The sequence below is a fragment of the Centruroides vittatus genome, unplaced genomic scaffold, assembly GCF_030686945.1.
Source record: "Centruroides vittatus isolate TY-2023 unplaced genomic scaffold, ASM3068694v2 contig_506, whole genome shotgun sequence".
NCBI lineage: Eukaryota > Metazoa > Arthropoda > Arachnida > Scorpiones > Buthidae > Centruroides > Centruroides vittatus.
The window spans coordinates 231613-258290 of record NW_027122293.1 but is presented as its reverse complement, the minus strand read 5'-3'; the positions used below and the strand labels follow the sequence as shown (position 1 = coordinate 258290).

General features: G+C 30.8%; 1 protein-coding gene across 2 annotated transcripts in view; it reads left to right on the top strand.

The window, feature by feature from the left end:
* The window catches only part of LOC136978344 (solute carrier family 15 member 2-like), a 101374-nt gene that overhangs the window by 58359 nt on the left and 16337 nt on the right, over positions 1–26678 (top strand). For both annotated transcript variants that reach the window (XM_067274050.1, XM_067274051.1), the window contains 7 exons: positions 264–344; positions 1570–1652; positions 12096–12176; positions 17551–17640; positions 21805–21852; positions 22416–22537; positions 26131–26212. In XM_067274050.1, the coding sequence (XP_067130151.1) occupies positions 264–344; positions 1570–1652; positions 12096–12176; positions 17551–17640; positions 21805–21852; positions 22416–22537; positions 26131–26212 (587 nt within the window). The remainder of the gene's footprint in view (positions 1–263; positions 345–1569; positions 1653–12095; positions 12177–17550; positions 17641–21804; positions 21853–22415; positions 22538–26130; positions 26213–26678) is intronic.

The window sequence follows — 26678 nt, the reverse complement described above, 5'->3', positions numbered from 1 at the left end:
TTGTATCTTTAAAATGTTTTGTTTGGGGCTATTTTGTAGGTTTGGGGTGGATATTTCCAATATGTAATTAAAATATATAAATGAATAAATCGAAAGAAATTATTGAATCTATTGAAATTATCGGTAATAAACTATAAATTATTTTTATAATTTTAATAATTAATTGGTTCTCTTAGTCTAATAAAATTTATATTTTAATTATTTTTATAAATTGTTAAGTTATAAAATTTAGAATGTTAATAAATTATTTAATGAATTTTCAGAGGATGTAAAATGTTTCGGAGATAACAGTTGCTTTGCTTTAGCTTTTGGAGTCCCTGCAATTCTTATGATTGTTTCATTAAGTAAGATTTTTAAGTAAACATTTATTCAATAAGTATTTATTGATAACTGTATATAAATTAAATAATTAATAGAAAATAAACTAATATTTTATTTTATTATTGAAAAAGCTATATATTTTATAAATGAATATAAAATTTTAAAATATTTAGTGGAGTTTTATTGAAAAGTTTGGTTTGTTTACATTTTAACATGCAAATACAATGCCATTAAGAATATGTAGAAAATTATTTTTAAAATAACTTTGAATCATTTTATTATTTATGTGTAATTCAGAGATAATATTAATAAAATAATATTCAAATTTATAAATCTATCTACCATATACCTAGTTAAACATAAAAATTTTTGTTAACTTAAATTGATGTTAATTAATCTAAAGAAATGTTATTGGAATATTTTCTGTAAATTCTAATGATTTATCCAGAGGAAAATTGAAATTTAGATTGATAGAAGTTTTTATGATGTAACTAAAAAGTTATGTCTGAAAATGTTTGTTACAAAGCAAACATTTCAAAATGCATTGATTACAACAGTGGTTCCCAACCTTTTTATTGCCGCGGACCGGTCAACGTTTGATAATTTTACAGCGGCCCGCTGAGGGGGCGTCGATTGTTTATATTTTAGATAGTTTTGATTTAATAATTTTAATTTAATTGTATTTAAACATGCCTTCAAAATAAAATACAGTTACACCAAAAAATGAATATAAAGTGATTTAACGTTTCAACTCACAGTTGTAGGTGACATCTCTCAGTTCCCTGTTAACCTCTGGTCTGTCAAAAGTCGCACAAACCCGAGAGAAATACACCACAGTAAATAAAATGGAAATAATTTAATGTTCTTTAGGCGGCCCGGTACCATTTGATCCATGGACCGGTACTAGTCCGCGGACCAGGGGTTGGGGACCATTGCATTACAAAACTAAATGTTTTTTTGTTAAAAAAATTTATTCATTTTTTACCTTTGTTCATATCAGTCGTAAATAGATGATATTTTCTGTTTACAGAATGAGTGATCTTAGTACATCATTAAAATATCAAAATGTCTGTGAATTATAGGACCTTTAATCAATTAATCTTCAATAAATAACATAATAAACATTTTAATAAATTATAAGTATATATGTAAAATTATAATGAATTAAAATTTTAAAATATTTATGATAATATATAATTTGTTAAAAAAAATAATGCATGTAAATTCTGGAATTTCTTCCTCTTACAGTTGTTTTTGTTTTGGGTCGTCCTTTATATAAAATTGTTGCGCCAACTGGAAATATTGTTGCTCAAGTTGTTTCTGCTATTTGTGTAAGTAACAGTGAAATTTTAAATTTATTATGTTTTTTCTTTTACAGTCGTACGTTAATATTGGTATTTTTTGTTAATAAATTTTAACATTGCATCTATTTAATAAAACTATGGATGATATATTTTATGATTTTTGAATCTTTAATTTTAAAATATAAATTATTGAACTGATTTTTTTAATCATAACACTTAATATTGATAAAAATACTGGTTAATGTTACCTTAGGTAGCCAAGATGGCGGCTTGTCTCTAATTCTAGCAAGGACACAGTGGGATGCACGTTCAAACTTAACCTAACCTAACCTATTCTAATAAATTACCTTAATTATTAGCAACCAAATTATTAGAATAGGTTAGGTTAGGTTAGGTTAGAACGTGTGTCCCACTGTTTCCTTGCTGGAATTAGAGATGAGTTGCCATCTTGGCTACCTAAGGTAACGTTAACCAAAATACTTAAATTAAAAGGTAAAAAATTAAATTTATTTTAAGAAATCAAATAGATGAGCAATTTTTCATCACAATGCTCACAATTTTCATAGTGTCATGCCCCTGTACATCATAGTTTACCTCTTAACAATAAAATCATCTATCTAACTCCATTTAGGAGAAAACTTTTGAATTGAAGTAACACGATTTCCAGTTCAAACTGGGAAGTTTGTATACAATTATTGAGGACCTCCTGCCCCAAAGCTTTTTTTTTTTTTAATCTGGTTTTGATTTTCATCTATCTAATTTCATAAGATTAAAGGAGGACAGACAGATGGATGGATGCCAGTGGGAATTTATAGTTGGCAATTTTCAAAAATTGGGCTGCCCAATAAAATCAACAAAGCTTAAATTTCTTTGTAAAAGACGAGATGCTCTTATTTATAAATTTTTAATTTAATTAAAACAATTTATAAACTAAATAAGATTTACGCAAAATTATTTTTATAAACTAATCGTATTATCTGAGATAAATGCCATTGAGATTCATAAAAAATATTTTTAAATACTAAATTTATATTGTGAAACAGAAAAAAAAGTTTAATCGAAAACTTCACAGTTAATTCCAATAAATGAAATATTAAAAGTATATGTTAATCTACAAATTAAATTATTAAATTCTATTAATCTTTATTAATTGCATGAAGTTTAGGATATCAGAATCATTAAATATAGTATTTTAATCATCGCTAACGATGTATAAAAATTGTTTAAAAAATACGCTTATAATAATTTTCATTCCTGAAAAATTGAAATGAGTAATTATACACTTACATATCTGTGAAAGAAACAATTGACAAATGAATATTTCAAATCTGTTTATTAATTATGTGATTAAACAATATTTGATCATACTATAGTTTTGTTATTATTTATTAAAGAATAAATTAAATTAAATTTAAAACCATTCTTCTCAGTTTTTTTTTTTTTTTAATTTGGTTCATTTAGGGATACTTCTCTTACTTTCTCAAATAAATTTACATTATGTAAAATATTGGGTACGTTCGTAAAGTCAAACGAGTTAAACGCGATAGTAATGAATCATTCGAAAAGTAGTAGTGTCGCTCTGTGCGCATGCTCTGTGGTGATGATGTTTCAAATGAAACTCTAACAAAACTCACGAAGGAAAGAGTTAGTTTACTTCATTAAGAAAATGGCGCCCGACAATATCAACGTTTCTAAATTTACTCATGCGTTTAAATTGTGAATTAAAAGGTGAAATGATTGAAGTAACTGTCCACACGAAGCAATCTAAGAAAAATATTTCAGATAAGGCTGCACTAGCAACATTCTTATCTTCGATTTTAGAAACAGCCATTTAGTTATAAACGAATCGTTCGAAAAGTCTAATGAAATAAGAATAACGATGACATCATTCTCGTTTAACTCGTTTGACTTTACGAACGTACCCATTTATAAATTCATTAGCATTATGAAACAATGCTAAGGAATTTAAGCAAACATTTAAATTTGTTTTGATAGTCATACATAATTTTATCTCATTTTATATATGTTTATTCTCTTTATTACAGAATAAATTTTAAAATATATTATCTTGAAATCATTATGTAAAAATTTTAAAATTTTTTCTTTAACTTTACTTGTTATTTATGATTATTAATACAATAAAGAAGCACTGTATAGGTGGGAGATTACTACACTCCAGAAACAATCACTCCAGTTACAATAAAACAAAAAATAAACAGAACTAAAAGAAATAGTACAATTAAAAATAAAAGTACAGTATACAGTAATTAAAATAATAACTACAAATTTCTTTTACAAAAGGTTTTAAAGTTTTAAAATCACCGAATAAAAGAATGTTCTAAATTGATTGCATTGAAAATAGATCTGTAAAAGAAAGCACTACCTAATACAAATAGTCTAAGATTAGGTGTAAAATATATAAAATGTTTCTAGTACTGATATCAATTCGGACAGCATAAAGATATATTGCGAGAAGAAAAAAAATCCATTAAAAATTTATTTATTTCAATAGAATTTTAATTTTTAATTCTTTGAAGATTAAGAAAACCAAACCTTGCCCTAGTGACATCACCAGAATTAGAGAAAGATAATTTCCCAACTTATTAATTACAAGATAAACCTTGTTTAACTCATTCAATAGTGTGTTTTATTAGATGGGTGCAGCTGCAGACCAAACAGATCAATAATACTTCAAAAATTAATGGAAAAAAGGGCTCTTAAGACAGAGATGAAGTTGAGTTACAATTATGCCATATGACCTCTCTTTAGATAGCTAAACTTTTAATTATTTTTTCAACATGACAACTAAATGTTAGTTTATCAAGAATAACTCAATCAAATAATACAAATAATCAAAAATAACAATAACTGTAGAAACATATTTAATTTATAAAATAATTTATTAACTTAATGGTGAACACATTAAATACAGCATTGTAATTTCTATCAAATTCTTAGACCAGTATCAAGGATTAAATGGATTAAGTTTAATTAATTTTGAAGAAATAAACAATATAAATTTTGTTGAATGAATCTAATGAAATTTATTACTTGATATTCATGCATAAGATATCATTGTTAAAATCTATACTCATCGACATATATCCATATAAACCATCATTTAGATTATCAAAAATATTAAAGTTTTGCTATTAAGGTAATCTTTTTTCCCTTGTCAAATTTCTTAAGATTTATGCTTAAAAATTCCTAAAATAACATTTGTAAAATAAAGTTATATTCTGGATTGTATCTGTTAATTGTAATAAACATAGCCAAATTAATTTTTATTTGAATAATACAAAAAACATTATTTTAAACAATTAAGCAAAAACAATAAGCAAATTTGTGTGCATTAAAAAACAAAAAAGTCATTAATACTAAAATGTTCTATATTTGTTATTTAATAAATTTTATTATGTTTTATTATTACTGAGTTTTGTATAAAATTCAGAAATCTAGATACAATTTAATTAGTTTAAAATGAATAATGAGTCATATACAGTACAATTTACTTATTGTAATCACATTGAGATCCACAGATAATAACAATAACCAACTTAAGCAGGATAGGTAAATAAAATTATATTTTCTATAGTTATTGGAAATCCTGGTTTTATTAGTTCTTATATTAAAAGAACATGTTAAAACAACTAAAAATTCTATAACTTGAAGATTTATTAATTTAATTATTATTAATTAATATGTAATTCATCCATATATGCCTGCTACTGTCTTTAATAACAACTAGTATAACAGTGGCGTGCCGTCATTGGAAGCGATGGAAGCGTCGATTCCACCTTCCAATGACTTTTCCTTGAATTTTATAAAATATAAATTTTCATATTTTAACATACTTTGAATTAATTAAAATTAATATTTTATTATAACTGCATTATGTATCTTTTACAAATTTCTATACTACATGTGAAAAAAAACGATAAGATTGCTATTGTATATTCGAATAATTCGGTGGCGGAAGGAATGTCGAAACCGGGTCAGTCTCCAATCAGCCAGATTATATAGGCATTAGCACATGCGGTTTACAGTGCACCAACCTCACCCGGTTTAGCTCACCCGGCTAAACCGGGTAAGCGACACACTCGTAAAGAGTACAGCTTTATATCCCGGAGCGGTTGTGGGCTGTTAGCCACCTGCCTGTCAACTTCCAAGCAGCCAGATTATAGGCATTGGCGCATGCGCTTTACAGAGCACCAATGTCACCCGGTTTAGCTGGTGGATGCTTCACACACAAAGCTTCTAACTTTATATCCCGGACCGGTTGTGGGCTGTTTAGCTGCCTGCCTGCTAGATATTCGGCCGCTCTCGCCCGATGACGTGAATCACGAGTAGACTAGATCAACAGCGGGCAACCCCGGCCCGCGGGCCAGCTACGGCTCGCGAAAAGTTTCTATCCGGCCCGCGAGATCTTTAATAGATTATTAAATTGGAAAAATAACTAATTAATAGTTAATTTTCCAATTCTTTGTAATTTTCGAAAACGATAAGAGAAATAAATGTATTATAAACTTTTTATTTATTTATTTCATATTTGCAGACTAAAAAAATTACGAGTCACAAAAAGGCGTCAATTAACTACTACGGCCCGCGGAAAAACGTAAAATTTATTCTGGCCCGTGTTATAAAAAAGGTTTCCCACCCTAGACTAGATTTATAACTTAACCCAACCGATAGGAGTTTACTGGCATGTTTTTATGATAGTTCTGTATAGTTGACGGGAGTTTTAAAAAAATCCATTAAAATATTTGATATATTTATTCCGCTCTCCCATCTTATATTACTTACGGGTTTCAATGTTAAACCGGTGATATTACGATTATAGTATGTCCCATCTGTAAGGGAATGCAGAAAAAACGTGTACAATTCTTGTATAATGTTAAAAAATTAACTGTTACTTTGGCATCATTATTTACAACCAAATTTAATGAATGAGACGTACAATGGTACAAAAAAAGCTCTAGAATTTATTTTCCTTAAATGTACGATCTAAGTATCGGTTGTCATAAAAATTTCTTTCCACTTTTTTCCCAAGACTACAGATATTCGAGTACAAAGTAACTGGTTTCGAGTTATTTCTACTAAGAAGTAGTTAAATAATTAAGAGATTAGGGAATGGTGACATAAGTAAAACCCTGCTGACTTAAACAAAAGCTTAACCGAAGCAATTACTAGCTCAGTACAGTGGGAAACTGATTTCCGTGTACACCTGGTACTAAAACGAATTGCAGTAGTTAGAAAACAAATGACTATTAAGTTTAACATATTTACATCTATGGTGAGAAACGTTTAAAATTTACAACGGCCCTGTCGCGTCCTTTGAGATATACTAGTGATGCGACAAAAGAGGCATTTGACATTGACCGGTATCGGCACCCTCGGGATTTGTCACGCATGCATTCACTGTACACCTACCAAAATCGTCTCTGTTTCCATTCGTGAGCCACTCGCAGGGAGCAATTTTAACTCAGTGGATTGTTTAAATATTTAAAAATAAACAATATTTTATGTTATTTTTATATACGTTTCTTCACAAAAGTATATTCATACAATTGAATATTTTGTACTAGGTATGTATAATTGTATATCCATCACAAATTTTATTTTACTAAGTAAGTTTTAATAATTTTATTTTTAATTTTAGCCCTTATATCATGGCTAGCGATTTAAACTGTAATTGTGATATTGAAAATTTACTTAAAAAAAGTTTTGGCTCAAGACAATATAATGAAAAAGAAGCCATTATTAAAAGAGAAAGACCAACGCCTAAATTAAATATAAGTGCTTCGACAAAAAAATTTGTTCGACATTTTCACGATAAAATTTATCAAGACGTAAAATGGCTTTGTGGATGCATAAAAATGCAAAAATTGTTTTGTTGGCCTTGCCTATTATTTTCAAATGAAATTAGTGTGTGGAATAAGAATGGCTTTGACGATTTAAATAATTTGAGTAAAGCTAGAAAAAGACACGAAAATCGTAAATGTCACATCGATTCTTTCGTAAAATTGAAGCAATTTGGAAATCAAAATAGAATAGAATTTAACATTAGTAAACAATATAAAATTAATATTGAAAATTATAACAAGATAGTTACGGCTAATAGATATATTGTGTCTAAATTAACAGATATTACATGCTTTTTAGCAAAGCAAGAATTGGCATTTAGAGGGCATAGGGAATGTATTGAATCTAATAACAGAGGTAATTATATTGAACTCGCTTCTTTATTAAGTACGTCAGATAATCAATTAAAAATGCATTTAGAGAAGTCTACAGTTTTTACTGGCTTATCGAACAAAATTCAAAATGAGCTCGTTAATTCGTTAGGAAACGTTTTATTGCAAGAAATTAAAAAAGAAATTGAAAACGCAAAATTTGTTGCTATAATTGTAGATGAAACAACGGACATTAGCCACAGAGCCCAGATGTCGACTGTATTTCGTTACGTGAAAGAAAACGGTAACGTCGAAGAAAGATTTGTGGGCTTTACTGATGTGAGTGAGAACAGAGACGCAAATTCGTTATTCACTCACATTAAGAGTTACTTAGACGAATTTCAATGCACTAAAAAATTAGTGGCACAAACATACGACGGTGCTGCCGTAATGGCCGGACAACATAATGGTGTCCGAGCTAAGATTAAAGAAATATCCAAACATGCTATTTTCGTACACTGTTATGCTCACAGATTGAACCTAGCTTTCTCTCAATCTGTTGGATATATAAAAGAATGTAAAATATTTTTTCAAACTATGACAGGATTTTCTTCATTTTTTTCTAAATCTTCTAAAAAATCTCACGTCTTAGAAGTCAATAAGCGTTTTCCTTCAGCCACACCTATTAGATGGAATTACAATAGCAGGATTGTAAACTGCGTTATGGAGTATAAAGAAGAATTAAAACTTTTGTTGTTGAATATGGTTGAAAGTCCAGAGCAATGGGATTCTGATACTACAATTGCCGCAAGAGGATTATACCATTATTTAATAGATTTTGATTTTCACTTTTTATTACCAGTTTTTCATCAAATATTTGCACATTCAGATATCCTTTTTGATATATTACAAAAAAAATTTTTAATATAGCATATTGTATTACTAGAATAAATCACTTTATTGATTTTTTACGACAGAAAAGAAATGATTTTGATTTGATTTGGGACGCTTTGAAAAAAGATGAAACTTTTTTAGAAATTCAACCAAAAAGAGGAATGAGACATACTGATATTGAGTCTAAAAAGGATTTATATAGACGTCTGTTTTATGAAATAATGGATACATTGATACAAAATTGTATTGACAGATTTGCCGACATAAAATCTCTAGAATTTTTATCACTTTTAGATTTTAATAATTTTAAATATTATGAAAAACAATTTCCCGAAGAGAGTTTTAATGCTTTACGTAAATTTTATGGAGAATTTTTTAATTTATGTAAATTACGTAGTGAATTGCAATATTTATATTCGTGTCCGGACTATATTGGCAAGTCACTCTTAGACATAAAAAATATTATAATTAATGATGACCTAAACAAAGACGTACTAATAGAATTATATGGTTTAATATCATTAATTTTTACAATACCATCTACCAGTGCGTCTGTTGAGCGTAGTTTTTCAACAATGAAGCGAATTCATACATTCGCCAGGAACACTCAGTCGGAGGAAAGATTGTCGTCACTAGCGTTGCTTTCTATAGAAAAAGAACTTTTAAATACGTTGATGGAATCAACGACGAGTGACTTTTATGATAAAGTAATTAACGACTTTGCGGGAAAACATCGCCGAATAGAGTTAATTTATAGAAAATAAAAAAAAGAAACAAGTTTTTCTATAATTGTATTATGTATGTATTATTTGTATTTTAGAATTAAAGTACATAAATTGTTTATTTTTGTTATTCGCACGTACGAATAGACCCTAGACCATCACTGATGCGCAATTAACTGATTGCCCCTGAAAGTCGGCTTGTTACAGAAACACAGCTTCCCTATCATCAAATGTCACGGCACGCCACTGGTATATAACTAAAGTAATATATGCCAGCAATTTAAACAACTATACCCTGAGTAAATAATGATTAAAGCAATTATTTTGATGTTTAAAATACTACTCAAGACCGATATTCAGTTATTGTTAATACATGTGAGAACCAAGGGGGTTAAGCAGTGAGCTTGACCCCACGTGTCGGCTTCCTTGTCAGGGGATGGCCTATGCTGTAAGTGAATGGGAAGGTTAGTGAGGTGATAAGGTGTCGGCCGTACTCAAGGATGACATGCATTGAACATAAAACCACATACAGTAGAGCATTGTTTATCTGAAAGCCGGTCAACTGAAACATTGGTTAACCGAAAGCTTTCCAGTCGGACTGTGTCGTGCCGAATTGAACGTTTTTGATACTAGATTAACTTCTAAAGCAGTGGTTCCCAAACTTTTCTAGGATGCGGAACACTTTTGCGAGCAATTTTCTTTAGCGGAACACTTACTTAAGTTAATATGAAATACATAAGCTTGTCATCAGTTATTTTATTAGAATTGAGCAGTTATAATTCAAAATCTCTACTCATATTATTAACGCCAATTCTAAGACAGGAAAAAATATACCTAAATAACTTTAATGAGAAACTTGTGCCTGATGTTTTTTACATATTTCATTCAGTTTTTATCATTGCCTTTATCTTATTCGAAACAGTAGTACACTCCATAAGTACGAGTCATACATATATATTTAAGTTTATGAAAATTTTATGATTTTAATTTTTTGATATTCGGCGGCTCGAATACGATTGTACACTTTCCGATTTGCGATTAAATCTGCGGAACACTTGGGAGATGCTTACGGAACACCAGTGTTCCGCAGAACACCGGTTGGGAACCACTGTTCTAAAGTATAATTTTTTTGTTTTTATATTTTTCAATATATTTATTTCGTTTGTACAAAATAAAGAAATAATTTTTAACAATACAATAGCCTTAATTATTATTATAAAAATTTTCGTTAGGCTTAAAATTGACAAAAATTCAACACGAAGCAACACGCAACAGAGAAAAATTTCAACATTGGATAGGTTAATATATTTTTTCGTACATAATTGGTTATTCGAAAAAATCAGTTATCCGAACAACCTCAGTCCCCAATTGATTCGGATAAACGACGCTCTACTGTATTTAATAAACAAATAAAATTATACAAAGAGAGTACAAAAATGGAAGATACAATGCAGAGTAAACGATAAACAATTCTATTGACGGGACAGTTTCGATTCGGTCTCATTGACATTTCATCGTGGGTTTCGCAGTCTGACCTGATTAGATTTCCACATTGGGAGTTAATATTAGTTCAAAGTATAACTACTTTACTAACTTACAGCTATTCTACTGATAGAGAGGTTTACATTAGTCTTTATGTGATTATCACGATAATACGGTGATCAAGTTTTGAGAGGTCCTTGGAGTGTCGAGCAGAGGTCCAGACAGTGTCACCAGCCTGGAGGCTTCCTTTTGACGATTGCCCAGAGACTTGGATGTGACCCCTTTTTATACCCATTTCAGTGGAGCTGACTAATGCATTCGATGATGTAATGTGTTCTAAGTTCGATTTGGTTCTAGAGTTTGTTTGTGTTAATTGTCGGAAATTGAATGTCTTATCAAATTTATTACCTCTTCTGTCCAGTATTGTTACTCATTCTACCTCATAAAATTGATAACAGCTGTCAAACAAACTAAATTAATAGCTGGAGGTGACTAAGGTCAGGATTTGTCTTGCGACCTTAGTAATAATTGTTGATATTCAAACTGTTTTATCTATCAAGAAATCATAGGAAATAGGACGTATGTGGGTTTTGTCTGAGTCGGTCTTCTCTTTCTCGGTGACCTTTTGTTTGCCCCTTTTTCCTGGGAGGGTATTAGATTGGAATATTACTTTAAGTAATTAAATTATTTAATTAACTTAATTGTTCCCCCTCCTCTTCAGGTTCTCACATATAAGTTAATGATTACCACAAGTTCAGGTGTAACTGTGAAAAGAGCTTCAAAATGTCTATTTGCACAAAAATATTGATAACAATAAATAAAACTGTGATTATAATAAGTTTTATAAATATATTTTAACTTATGCTAATTCTGATAATATTAAACAACCAATAGCAATATTTGTGATTATAATAAACAGAGTCTACCTAAATAGAAGTGGTTCATCTTGTAAATTCTTGTATATTTTATGTTTGTGAATAATTTCATATTAATTATTATTATTTTAAACTTTGAACTAAATAATAAGATACTTAAAAAATAGTTTTAAACTGAGAATAATGTTTTTTGTGTACAGTATTATCTATTTAATGTTAAAATGAAAACAAATTCTTGTTTCTATTATCATATTTAAAATATAATTTACTGAATTGAAATTTATCGAAATTTTGTTCTTAATTATATCACATTTTTACTTTCAGTATGCTTTAGGAAGGAAAATAAAATCAAAGGCAGTTAGAAAAGAAGATCATTGGTTAAATTATGCCGAAGATAAATATGATGTTAGATAATATATTTTATAAAGTTAGATAAATTTATTTGTGATATTTGATAAAATTTATATTACATAATTTACATTTTATAATTAAAATTATATAATACAGTGAGATCACCATATCCATGATTCACAAACATCATATCTTTAATTATAGGTTAAGTGTAGACATGCAAAACAATGCAAAATACATAATAATATGTAACAGTATCTGTTTTTATTTTCCTCCAATCTTCCATGTTATATGCATGCATGAACATGGGTTTGCTCTATCTCCAGTAGTCTTAGGAATGTATTATCATTTGCATATATGGCAGTTCTGCTGTAATAACTTTTACTTTCCTGGCTGTTATGTATTGTAACAAGGGAAAGTATTGGAATGATGTCAAATTTGACCCTCTGAGTTTTTTGCAGATTGCCATGTTTTGAGACCTCCTGAATTCAAAACTCAAAAAAGATGCAAAAAAATTCCATGGATGTGTGTATGTGTGTGTGTGTGTTGGCATCTATTTTGCTTAATATCTCAGGATGGGGTAAAGATTAAGATATGAAATTTGACATGATGGCTTGTATATGAAGGGCATTGATACTATTAAATTTTGGTGATTAAAGATGGAGAGGGTGAGGAGATAAAGGGGGTATCATGTGTCATATCTTGATACAGGTAGAATGTAATTAAGTTCTTATTCATTATTAACATTTACACTTACTTTGATGGCTAGATTGCCGAGCAGTCAAGGTGGCAGCCTACTGCTCTGGGGGACCCGAGATCGAATTTGGACAGGTCAAAAAGTCCCCAGGAATTTTTTGGGGAGTGGTTTGGATATGTCAACCCCCATCCCTCACCACCCAGCCGCCCCATTGTGGGCCTGGTTGAACCATAATGGGATTGCTTAAAAGAGGCCTTCTTAGTGCGCAGAGGGTGGAAAGAGTTTAAAAAAGAAAAAGTTTACTTACACTTTTTTTTTTTATAAAACTTCTCTCTACACTCAAAATTAAGCTTTTGACATTTTATAGTAATTAAAAGTATAAAAAGTTTTTTTTATAACAAAATCTCATAATAGATGGTGCCACACACAATTTTATTTATTTTGCTTAATAATATAAGTTATTTTTTAAAAATAAAAACTCATAACAGCCAGGAAAGTTACTCAATTCTTGTTTCTGGATATTTTTAATTTTTAGATACCACATTTATTCTAATAAACAGTGCTCTCTAATAGTAAGTTCATTGCCCTATGTATAGGAGAAAGATAAGGCTTATTTTAAAGTGAAAATTGCAGTCTATTCAGTTACTCTTACTATATGTTGAAATAAAAAGTGTGCGCTGAGCATTGTTTTGTTGTCTGAATAATAATAAAGTATGAAAAAGTTACCACATTTATTCCATTAATAGTCACCTTCAAATAATAATTACACCCAATTCTCAAAAAATAAAAATTATAATCTCTAACAGTGCAAGTTGCAAGCTGAAAAAAGTTATAGATATGCTGTTTGTCAGAACAAATTTTGTTATGTACAAAATGTTTTTAGTTTCTGTTCAGAAAAGGTCTTCTTACATCTTATTATAAATGTTCATATACAGAAATGTTTGTTATTATTAGAACATTTTATATCCTTTGCAGTTTCATATGATTAATGCATGCATCTCTTTCTTTGAATTGTTTAGATCAGGACTTCTTAAACTTTTTTATTCATGACCCCATTTATGATTGTGATTTTTTCGCGACCCCCCCCCCCCCCAAAAAAAAAAATATAATAAAGATGTATAAATATTTTGCAATATACATATGAAATACAATGAAAATATACACATATATTGAAGATATATACAAATTTGCAAAAACAATAATGGTGTACTACCACAGTTCACTCTTGTGTTACAATGGAACAGAGACAACTGAATACACTGAAAAGCAACAACACTACACTAGTTCACACTACAATCAGTGTTGCTGAATCGTTGTCTCGCTGCACCAGAAGTGACACAAAGTGCAACTCACGAAATCTACGACACAAAGCATGCCATTTTCAAACTCTCACAAATTATTTTCAATATTTTGCATTAAAATCTCATGACCCCAAGATTTCGCTAAGTGACTCCATAGTTTAAGAAACCCTGGTTTAGATTATTAAATGTTCATTATTCTCATTTCAATTATATATTAATCATTTCTCTCTTGAAATAATTTTTCACACTTCTGTTTTAGATAGTCTGTATTGAAATATTAAATTATTGAAATTAGTTAAATTTTATATTTTTCTATAATGCCTTTAGCCTCAGTTTTATTATGTAAAATGCTATCTCTTTCTTATAATAATAATTTCAAATAGTAATGATGATAATGATTATTTTATTATTTCTCTTTTTTAATGTATAAAGTTTTTTAAATTTTTTAGTGTATTTATTAGGGGCAGTCAAATGAAAATGGTCACCGAACACAGAACTCAAGTCATGCAAAGTTGGCAATAGTGCTGTTTAAAAATGCAAATATAGTGCCTCTGTGGAGGAGAGCATCACAGTGACAACTTGCACATGCTCATTCATTGTTTGTTTATTGTGCTTGAAGTAATGTTAGTGATACATGTATTCATTCAATATGATAATGGCAGGTATGGAACCATAGTTTATCTCCACCAAAACATGAAGTTCTCCACTGTAATCTGATAGTTTTTCCAGATAAGACTATTTACCTATACAATTATATAAGGAATAATGATGTACTGAGTCTGTCCTGGACACAGATTGTCTTGCAGCAACATGCATCCATCTTGGAATCTCACATCACTCTGGCACATGTAAGCATGACATGTAGTGTTCACTGTACACAACATACATGAAGCAATGAATTTCTCATCCTCCAACACCCTCAGCAGTCAAAAAACAAATCACTTTCTGTTTTTCCTTAATTACCTCCATTTCTGGTGTTGAATGAATACACATATCACTAACCTTACTTCAAGTGCAACAAACAAATAATGAGTGTGCATATGTGTGAGAATCGGGGGTTACGCGATGAGATCTAACCCGTTATCCGACAACGGGGAGGTGATTCCCGCTCACGTGGTCAATGGATGGCAATTTAGGAGGGCAAAAAATCGAGTGGGAGGTCGTGGATAAGTCGATAAGGTGTTGGCTGCGTTCGAGTAATCACACCTATTTAAGCTTCTAAACATATTTAATGAGGATATTATATAAAAGATGCATACATTACTAAAAATGACAATAATGGTTATACTAATAATAATAGTTTAGACGCGACGCGACAATAATCCTTCACGGAATAACAAATGAGGTGGCTATTGGGGGTTTGACGCTCGTACTCGCATTCCGAGAGATTTCTAACCCTTTCCTCTGTCTATTATTAACTAAACCTCGACCAATTGAGGGGAGAGAGAGATTTCCGTATGAAAGGTCAAAATTTACCTTGCTATCCGTAAGTCGTCGGCGTCAATTCGAGTGGAGGGCACGGAGGAAGATCGTGGATTAATTCTATTTCGAGATCCTTGACGTCACACACTCTAGTGGGGGTGTGAACACCTTTTTATACCTAATTCAAGGGGTGTGAACTGTCATATAGCCAGGATTTATTTGCACACCTGTTATTGTGGTCATGTCTGGATTTTGCTGGTACGGACGCCGGGAATTGAGATGTTTGTTTTAATTACAGACCTAAGTGCTTCGCAGAGGTGAACTTAAAATATAAATTTCTATTGACATGACAGCTCTCACCCATCAATTAGCGTGTAGCTGACAATAATTATTACAATCTTGTCTACAATTTCGATATTGTTTATGTCCAATGTCGAGTTCGACGACGATCTATGGGATTTATTACTGCTGCACGTGTCACGTGCAACAAAAAGGGGGATGAGAACATCGCTTATTCCCGTCTTGTTGATTCTATCGTCTATCGAATTACTGTAATACAAACGATTATTTCCTTCTTGTTTATACATATATTTTTAACAGCTATTTTGTAAAGATCGTTGCGGTTGTTACCCTTGGAAGGCCTCTTTAACTTTCTTACTTCACATTCTTCCGTAGAATTAAAGGTTTATAAAAAGAATGATACTATTCAACAAAAAGGGGGGAAAGGGGGTGTTTCGGATCCTCGCATATGCAAATTGTCACTGTGTTGCCCTTTGTGATAGTCGCGCGAGTGTACAATAGTCCATGAGAGGCAATACACAAAAAATAATAACAACAATTATTTATTTTTTTCACATGATTAGCCATATACAGGATTCTTTTGGATTCCAACTCTTAATGTTATACAATATCCAAAACTGGGGCGAGGAATTGAGCGAATACAGATCAAAGGAATGTGCTCGCGACAAATAAGAAAAGACCTACTTGTAATCTTATGACTAACTTACACTAAATTATAAACTAAAAAGAAAAGGAAAGGAAGAATAGCCAGAAGTTTTAGTGTGATAGAGGTTATAATGAATACCCAGGTTCTCTGTTTGGTATTGACGCTCTTCTTATGGGGAACCACTCTAAATCGTTTATTGATGATCTTTTTCAGATCTCTTCGAAGATTCTCCTTATACAAGGAACGTTGTCTCTCTCTCTTTACGTTAGCAGGGTCCTTTCTCTTTCTGTAGGCCATTTTTGTCTCCCTTTTTCCTTCTAGATGACAAGCAGGAGCATAACTTTCACACATCTACCTTCACTGAGAGTCCAACCTAAAAACGAACCTTCTTATTGTTCTAGTAGCCTCAGGGCCTTCACTTCCCATTGTTAATCTGGTTCATGGAATGGGTTACCCCACCCACAGGAAGGGATGTTAATAGAAAATTCGAGAAAACAAAAGGAAGAAGAAAGAAAACTTAAAACTAAACTTATATCTAATATATACATTAATATAGCATATTTCCACACCTTCTTCCCTACAGATGGCGGTATCATTTATCATGGCATGTTGTCAACTTTTGCATGCCTTGAGTTCTGTGTGTGGTGACTCATTTTCCTTTGACTACCCCTAATATATTGCAACATATTTGCCATATTTTCACCAGCTTATGTGAATGAATACTAATAATTCTGTTTAATATCTTACTAGATTCTCTTCTTAATTACTTTGATTAACTTTATATTGTTTGTTGAATCATTATTTGTTTAGCACTATCAAATTTAAATTTGAAATATTTCATATTTTAAATTTTTCCTCGCATACTACCAATTCTGTTTTAAATTTGTTTTTCTCAGTTTATATTAACTTATTTAGTATTTTATATAATGGTTAAATTCTTATTGCTTATAGATGATTTTTACAAGCGGAATTAGAAAATATAATTTTAAAACTAATATAATGTTGATTAAATTTTTTATAATCAAAAAAAATTCTAAACTTAATAAATTGAAAATTTTTCAGAAATCATTCTTATCTGATATTAAAGACGTGCTGCATGTACTTTTTCTTTATTTACCATTACCTGTATTTTGGGCATTGTTTGATCAGCAGGTAATATTTTAATTAAAAATAAACTTACTATTATTTTATTTTATATATGTGTTTTTAGAATTATGTCTATTGGTTTTTGTTTTAAAGCAGTTTAGTTTGTTATAATTTAAATGAACATTTTAATATGATTTATTTATCAATTTAGATGTATTCATATTTAATTTGTTTTGTTGTTGCTGTTCGATTCCAGATCAAACTTGTGCTTTCTTTCAATGAAAGTTTAATTTTTTGTTAACACAACAATGCTCAGTTTATTAGATTCCACGACCGTTAAACACATCCATTTCTCTTACATGTATCATTGAGACTGACTGGTACAGTTATACAACAAAGTGTGAACCGCTGGGGAGGTAAGAGGAAGTCGTATTTTCCTTTCCGGCAACAGGTCGTTGACCTGCTCACTTGTCAAGATGGTGTGTTTACATTAATAGTCCTGAGAGGACAGGATTGTTTTGTCCAGTCGAGTGGAAGGAGAGAGAGGGATTCATCGATTCGGCACAGGTGATATCCGAGTAAATGACGACACCATTTAACAATGAAATAACAATTTATTGGTTAACTAAATAGACGTTACAAAATTCTAACATTAAGGGAATTTAATATCTAATCCCTATTTAATAATACTAATTTATTAACGCGTGATGGAGGTTGAGAGAGTGTTCACATGAGATGGTTCCATACCTCTTTGATGGAACCATCTCATGTGGAACCATCTCATCGACAATCTCGATGGTCATTGGGAAGTGGATTACAAATGGGAGTCCAATGAAATCAAAAAGTGCTGAACATGTGAAGACACCTGCTTTTTATAGCTCCCACTCACCAGAAGTACACTTTCTGCACATGACTCCCTTCCTGACCAATTAGCAGTTTCTATTTTAACCATCACAGAAAGGGTGACACCAAGAAGCAGAACGGAATTACAACGTGAAGTACCATACAAATTATAAAAACCTGATACAAAGTAAGAGAAAAAGTTTACATAATAAAATACACTCAAACCTGTTTTTATGCGGTCTTTTTTCTGCGATTTTTTATACGTGCAATGTGTTTTGTGCAATTATTTTTGTGCAGTATACCAATTTGATTGAAATTCATATACCGCACACAAAAAATCACACAAAACAAATCGCACAAATAAAAATTTGCACAAAAATAGACCGCACAAAAACAGGTTTGAGTGTATAGAACCATACAAAATTATATACACACATTAGCATAGCACTACAGGAGAAAGGATGCAAAACTAAATCTGTTTATTACTATCAAAAACCTGAATATCTGAACTTGTACTTAATCTTTTGTCAAACTTTTTCCAGAATTTAATCAATTGGTGAAAACTGTTATGCCAACTGACAAATGGGCATGTTGGACTTTTGACCAAAATATTATATTGGTTTAAAGTCAAATGGAACTACATCTGGAGTGAAGAGTCTTCATCCATTTTTTTCATCACAGTTTCTTTATCTTGACTAACATCCTTTCTTTCTTTCCATTGTGACAGGTATATAAAAATTTATCGACCACAAAACTAAACTACTATATACATACATAACACTATAGAAAGCTGCCATACTAAACACATGTAACACAGGAAATTCTTAAACTCAAATATATACATCAAAAGCACATAAACAAAATGTTTGTTTTCTGATTACCCCTTGACTTTGGTCTAGAATAGCATTAAGCACCAGTACATACATCTGTGGAAATGCCGGGAGGTAGGACGGAGTCGTACCTCCTTTTTTTCGGTGAACAGGTCGGCAAGACCCACCCCACTGTCGCAGATGGCTAAATTTTTATGATATCCCAACTTGTCGGGATTGGGTAATTATTTGTCAGGTCGAGTGGCGGAAGTGTGTGGGTTCGTCGATAAGTTTAAGGCGATATTCAAAATAATGGAACCATGATGAAAACAAATAATGATTCACACACTAAAAATAAAAAATTTTTAGTTAAATAACAAGTAAAAATTATACTCTTTCCATTTCCGACTTCGAGGATTCTATGAGCCAAAACAAGACAAACAAATAGCAAGGAACAACAATTATTTTATTAATTTATCCATATGCATTTCGCCATCTAGGCCTCATCAGTGGATACATCAGGATGTTATTCGTTGATTACGTTTTATACCCAACAGCCGTTCCCAGCATGCATCAACAATCAATCCAGCATTCAAATTAAGTAAATTTACATGTTCGGCGATACAGAAATGTTCTACAATTTTTCTTTCTAAGTTATTTTCTATTCTATACAAAATTTTAGTATTTTTTATATTTATATTACAATTAAATTTTTGGCAATGTAAAAACCATGCTGATTCCGTTCTTCTCAGTCTAATGGCTGCCTCATGTTCCCTTACTCTCAACTCCAATCTTCTTCCGGTTTCTCCAATGTAATAGTTTGGATTTCCACATGTACATGACATCCTATATACGACACCGGCGATTTTAAATTGGTCTCTGGGCGAATTTTCACTGTTCATTATACTAATAATGTTAGACATCTTATTCTTTTGACTCGCAACTATGCATACAGAGAATTTTTTAAAAATTGGTTTATATTTTTCAAAAACTTTAGCAACATAAGGAATTTTTACATAAGAAATATCTTCTATGCTATTTTTAACATTAAATCTACGTTTTAAATATAAATTGTACCACTTACAGAGGATATGTTTCGGATAACCAAGAGGATATGTTTCGGATTTTTACATTGCCAAAAATTTAATTGTAATATAAATATAAAAAATACTAAAATTTTGTATAGAATAGAAAATAACTTAGAAAGAAAAATTGTAGAACATTTCTGTATCGCCGAACATGTAAATTTACTTAATTTGAATGCTGGATTGATTGTTGATGCATGCTGGGAACGGCTGTTGGGTATAAAACGTAATCAACGAATAACATCCTGATGTATCCACTGATGAGGCCTAGATGGCGAAATGCATATGGATAAATTAATAAAATAATTGTTGTTCCTTGCTATTTGTTTGTCTTGTTTTGGCTCATAGAATCCTCGAAGTCGGAAATGGAAAGAGTATAATTTTTACTTGTTATTTAACTAAAAATTTTTTATTTTTAGTGTGTTAATATTACCACCGATCCCATTGGTTTTAATAATTGATTTTATATTTAAATAATGATTCATTTAGACAGACAAACAAAATACAGTGAATAGATCTATGTTGACGCGTCTGGTTCCTAACCGTGAGGGAGAGAGAGAGTTTACAAATTTTGGGGTCATACCTCTTCCTAGGATGTATCGGCTGTAATCGTAGGAGTAATTGTATGGATAAGCAGGAGGATCGGTCGTTCTCCGGTCGTGGAGGTTGGCAGGAGGATCGGTCATGGCGGCTCCTCGTCGGCGGGCTTCGGAGTCCTTGGGTTTCGGCCCTCGATTCTCGATTCGGATCAGACGGGACATGTGTCTTCTTCGGACCTTCAGCGACCCCGTTATCTGCCTTTTTCCCCTTTATATACTACAGGTCATGTTATCTTCGATCACCAATCACGATAGTTGGTGAATTGCTGATGATTCGATCTCCGTGACTGAGAGTTTAGATCCGGAGAGAAAGGAAGTGCTTTTCGACGGCGAAAGGCTGCACATCCTTTGAATTTCGACCTTTTCTACAATTTCCCACAAGGGGGTTTGAACAACAACAAAAAAAAGATTTTGGGCCGGGTTAAACCCGGTCCTCACACATCATTTAGAATACATCTGACTAACACAATAATAATAATTATTATTATTATTTTACTATAAAATTATGTAATAAATGGAATTCAGAATTTTTAATAAGAAAGATAAGATTTTTTTGTAATAAAATAATACAATGACATATTCAACTTGTCATTTTATAACTTTTTTAGCATATTTTGATTCATTTGTAAGTTATATGATTACGTTATTGTGAAAGCTTTCATTTCCATTATCATGTAATAAGCCATCAAAATTCAAACAAATTTACTATTCAATGCGGTAACATCTTGTCTGTAGGTTTTCACCGATATTTTTATTAATTCTAATTCTAATTCTAATTATATTATTATTTTTAATAACTTAAAAATTGATGATATTAATATTTAATATATTTTAAAATACTTAAATTAGTTGATATTTATTATATTTTTAAAACTTCTACATATTTTATAACAGGGTTCAAGATGGACTTTACAAGCTAATGCAATGGATGGGCATATAACTGTAATTATTAATAATAATTTTTATTTAATATTATTATATTTTTACAATTTAACATTTTACAATGAGCCATAATTATATAAGATAGATATAAAATGTATTAAAATTGATTTTTATATATTACTGCCACTATAATACATTTAGCACATTTAAGTACTAAATGTATGAATGATAAATGGAAGTTTAATTTTAATTAAATATATTTAACATTAAAAATTTTTAAGAAGAAGAAATCTTTTATTTTTTTTCTATGTTTCACAGTGGAATAAATGTGGTTAACCATAACAATTTAATTCAATACGAGATTCTATTTTATGCCACAAGGCTTAAAATATTTGACAATATCATAACCTTTTAACAAAAAAATTTATTTTGATAAACTTATTAATAAAAATAAAAATTTCCTGTGACTACATTGGAAGGTTCCGTAGAACACAGTTTGAAAACCACTGATATACACCATTATCAAAATTATAAATTTTTAAAATTTGTAATTTATTTATTTATTTTTTTAAATGTAAATAACTGTCATTATAAAAAAACGTTTGTTTTATTCTGATTTTTAGGGCAAGTTTCGTATTAAGCCTGATCAAATGCAAATGATTAATCCTTTTCTGATTCTTTTCTTCATACCACTTTTTGACTATTGCATTTATCCATTATTACAAAAATGTCACCTTTTAGTTAGGTAAGAAATTTTATTATTGTTACATGTCATTTTTAGTAATAAAAATTAAATTACTAACAGAAAAGCAATAGTTTTTCTAAATCTACAAAAACATTAAATATAAACTAAATCAATTTATTATTTCTTTCATTTTCTTATATTACATTTTTATATTGTTACATAAAAATATATAAATGTAAAGAATATATTTTCATTTTTATAATCTCAAATTTGGCTGGCGAATGAATGGTTCAAACATTTTAAGTTAGAAGCTCTCTATCCACATTTATTATTATTCACAAAATAAACGTCTTCTAACTATTAACACCGGAGTGAGTAATAAACAGTCACAAACAAAACCTTTTACCATTGTTCTACTTGACACAAAAACCTACTAACGTTTTTGGCCTCCACCAAGGCCTTCTTCAGGGACTGAACTAACCGAAATCCTTGGAATGTTGGAGAATAACTGGATGAAGATGCCTCCAATCATGAAATCCTTTTCGTGGGTTTGAAAGATTATGCAATTTGTGTCCAAAAAGGATGCAAGGAAAGCAAAATACTACATTTTGATTAATGGAATATAAAATCCATTTGATTTTAACAGTTTCTCCATTAATTTGTTTAACATAAAACCAGTCCTTTGTAAATTTTCACCCTGAATCGTCTGCTTTCAACATGTTAAAGTTAATGTTGTTGTCTTGATCTGGACCATGTGTGACAAGGGAATATATTAATTTAGTAGTATTTCTTCTGGAACAGTAGAGCGCCCATTTTGTATGGTATTATTGATTTGTGAGACAGTACTTTGTGCAGGCTTGTCCTCTTTTGAATTATTTACAGTTGCTCCAAATTATTGTTGGAGCAACTGTAGTAAAATATCTTGTGAAGCAGCAGTAGATTTTTATTTTTACAGAGGCTTCTTGTTTTTGCTTCTCTGAGAATTGTCATTCATTGAAGGGGTAGATGTCAAATGTAGTGTTGTATCATCAGCTTGTGAAACAGTAGTAGATTTGATTTCTTTCGCTCTTCCTCCTTTCTCTGGTGTTTTTGTTCTTAGCCATTTAACAAATTGTTGTGACAAAATGCAAAAACACAAGTATGGTGACTATGTTCACACTGTAACCTAACCTAATTTAGGCAAGTTAATATAGGCACGTTGAAAATATCAGTCAGTTCTGCCATTCGTTCGAATGTTCATGTTGGTGAACAGAATCATCTAGAGTCTAAGTAAGGCAAAATCTAATTGCCAAGTTGCACAGTAGAAAGGTGGAAAAATTTAAAAATATAATTTCTTGTGAACAGCATTTTGGGCCCCCTTCTAAATGGGCTCTGTGTTGGTGCACCTGTTGCACCTGCCTAGTTATGGCACTGTTTGTCCACAGCTTTCATTCCTTCTCAGACAGAAGTGGGATTAATCCATAAACAATACCCAATGCCTTTCAGTGGTTCAATTGCAATGATGTGACACCATGCCAGACATGCAACCTTTGTCAAGTTGTTAATGGCAGCACTGGTTGCTAGTTGCCCTGTATGCAACCTAAATTCATGCAACTTGTTGTGACTGGGTAGACACAGATGTTCTCATTGACAGTGACAGGTGGTGAATGGGTTTCAATGGGTTATTCAGCAAATCTGCCAGTCTGTGTGCTCTGTCATGTGCTGATGTGATTCATTCCCTCTTTGGCATGTTTACAGATGTTCCTGCATCCACCTTGTTGCATGTCACTGGTGGTCTCGAAGTCATGCCCAATACAGGTGACTGTGTGCATCAACAAAGCAAGGTCACACACTCCAAGATTCAGTCTCATTTCCCACCTGTTAATTGGTGCTATTCAGCTCACTGTCATCTTCACCGTATTTTTTATGTTTCTTCAAAAGTTTGGCTGCTGCAAACCATTGCTGATAGTATTTATGGCTCTAGTTAGCTGCTGGTCTTTATACCCTAAAACTGGGTACCACATGACCCGATGCATATGCAAACTTAATCATTTGCATATCTCTGTTACCTCTGCTGATCCTGCAATTTGCTCATTCCTTCATGATGTTGCAAAATTTCACTTTTGAAGAGTGTAATGTTCCAGAAAACCCTCCAAATAATGATATCATCTATATATCATATATCTCTTATACACAATTAAGTTTGGGAGAAATTTCGAGAGTGTAAAGTGTTCAAGGGGGAGAAAGGGGAAGTTAATTGAATTCTTGTCAGAATGAACAAGGATAAAGGATGATATATGGGAATGGTGAACAACACTGATGCAAGTCACCTTTACAATTGAATATGAGTTTCAAAACGAGATAAGTCTCCATACTGAGGAAATGCAAGTAATATCAGATTTATTAGTACTTGGTTGCTTGGTTGTATGTTCTTTGGAATTAAGCATAATATTGCTATTGAGAACTTATCATACAGGGACATTATCATTTTGAGCCTTATGCCCCTCTTCAGTCCTTATTTTCTATAATATGGTAAAATTATATAAGAAATTACAGAACACATTTAATAGTTTAAATGTGTTCCGTAACTTCTGTTCTGTTTTTATAAGTTTTCCATAGCAATTTTATGCTTAATTCCTAAGAACATACAATATCAGATTCAGTTTATTTTTACTGTAAGTTATCAGAATGACCTACAAAACCAGCTAATAATACGTGGTATGATCCAAAAGTTCGGGGAATGCAGTAATCTACGACAACATAAGCATGTATTTGAAGTTACAGCGTATGAAATGGATTCTACCAAACCATTTCTACATGTTCAGGTTAATTTCACCCATGTCATGTGATTAAACCGCGAAGCGCTGCTGTTTTTTTCCGGAGATAGTTACCTTTGTCCTGCGACGTAATCAAAGTGGAGTTTCAAGAACAACCTCCAACATTTCGACTTCACCGTGACCTTTCACCGTAGAATCACCGTACACCTTTCTTAGCAATTTTAAAATCTCCAAAGGTGTTTTACCTAAATGCTGACAAAATTAAATGTTGGAGGTTGTTCTTGAAACTCCACTTTGATTACGTCGCAGGACAAAGGTAACTATCTCCAAAAAAAAACAGCAGCGCTCACAGTTTAATCACATGACATGGGTGAAATTAACCTGAACACGTAGAAATGGTTTGGTAGAATCCATTTCATACGCTGTAACTTCAAATACATGTTTTTGTTGTCGTAGATTACTGCATTCCCCGAACTTTTGGATCGTACCACGTATATGTAAAGTTATCAGAAAATGGCAATTGTTATTTTTGTTTAGTTGCAAATTTAAAAAAGGAAGTAGTGAGAATGATAGTAATGTAAAGTATACTATAAATATCAGTCTTAAGTTTTATCTTTATGTATTTATATTTGTGAAAAAACAAACTGATGAAGGATCAACATGTCCAAAATGCATTTTGGCATGCATATAATACATTTAAGAAAATACAAACTGATATATTAATATAAACATGTCTGTTAACATATGGAATCTTCACTATATGAAAATTATTATTATTTATAATTATAATTTAATAGAATTGAATAAAGTTAGTAATGATTTTATTCTTTTATTTATGCAGTCAATTTTCCTATTATATTTATTTTAGTAAAAATGTAATCTAATATATAATTTTAGACCACTTCAAAGGATTACGACAGGAGGCATTTTGGCAAGTGCTTCTTTTGCTGTTGCTGCTTTTGTGCAAATGGCATTAGAGGTAATTAAATGATTATTTCTACAATAATTTTTATTTGTATGTTTAAATTTTCGAAAAAGTTACATAATTGAGCCTTATATAAGTTAAATATCATCTGAGAATTAGAATTTCATTTCTTATTCATCTAATTTAATTAAAAACCCTTAGTTATTTATATTTAGATTATTTATATCTCATCATTATGATATGATATAGAAAGACAAATAAGACTTCAAATGCTTACATTTTTTTCAAAATTATAAACATTAAACATTTAAAAACTTTTAAAAACCAGTCATTATATGTTCATTTTTTAAAATTAAATAAGAAATATATTAAAAAAATTAAATTTATGAAATTATTTAAACAATCCAAGATTTTGCTTTATATTTATTTCTTTTTAAGCAAATTCTTCCAATTTTTTCGTAAATCTTTCACATCATTTTTTGTATTCATATTTCAATTTTAATATATAAATTCAACTTTA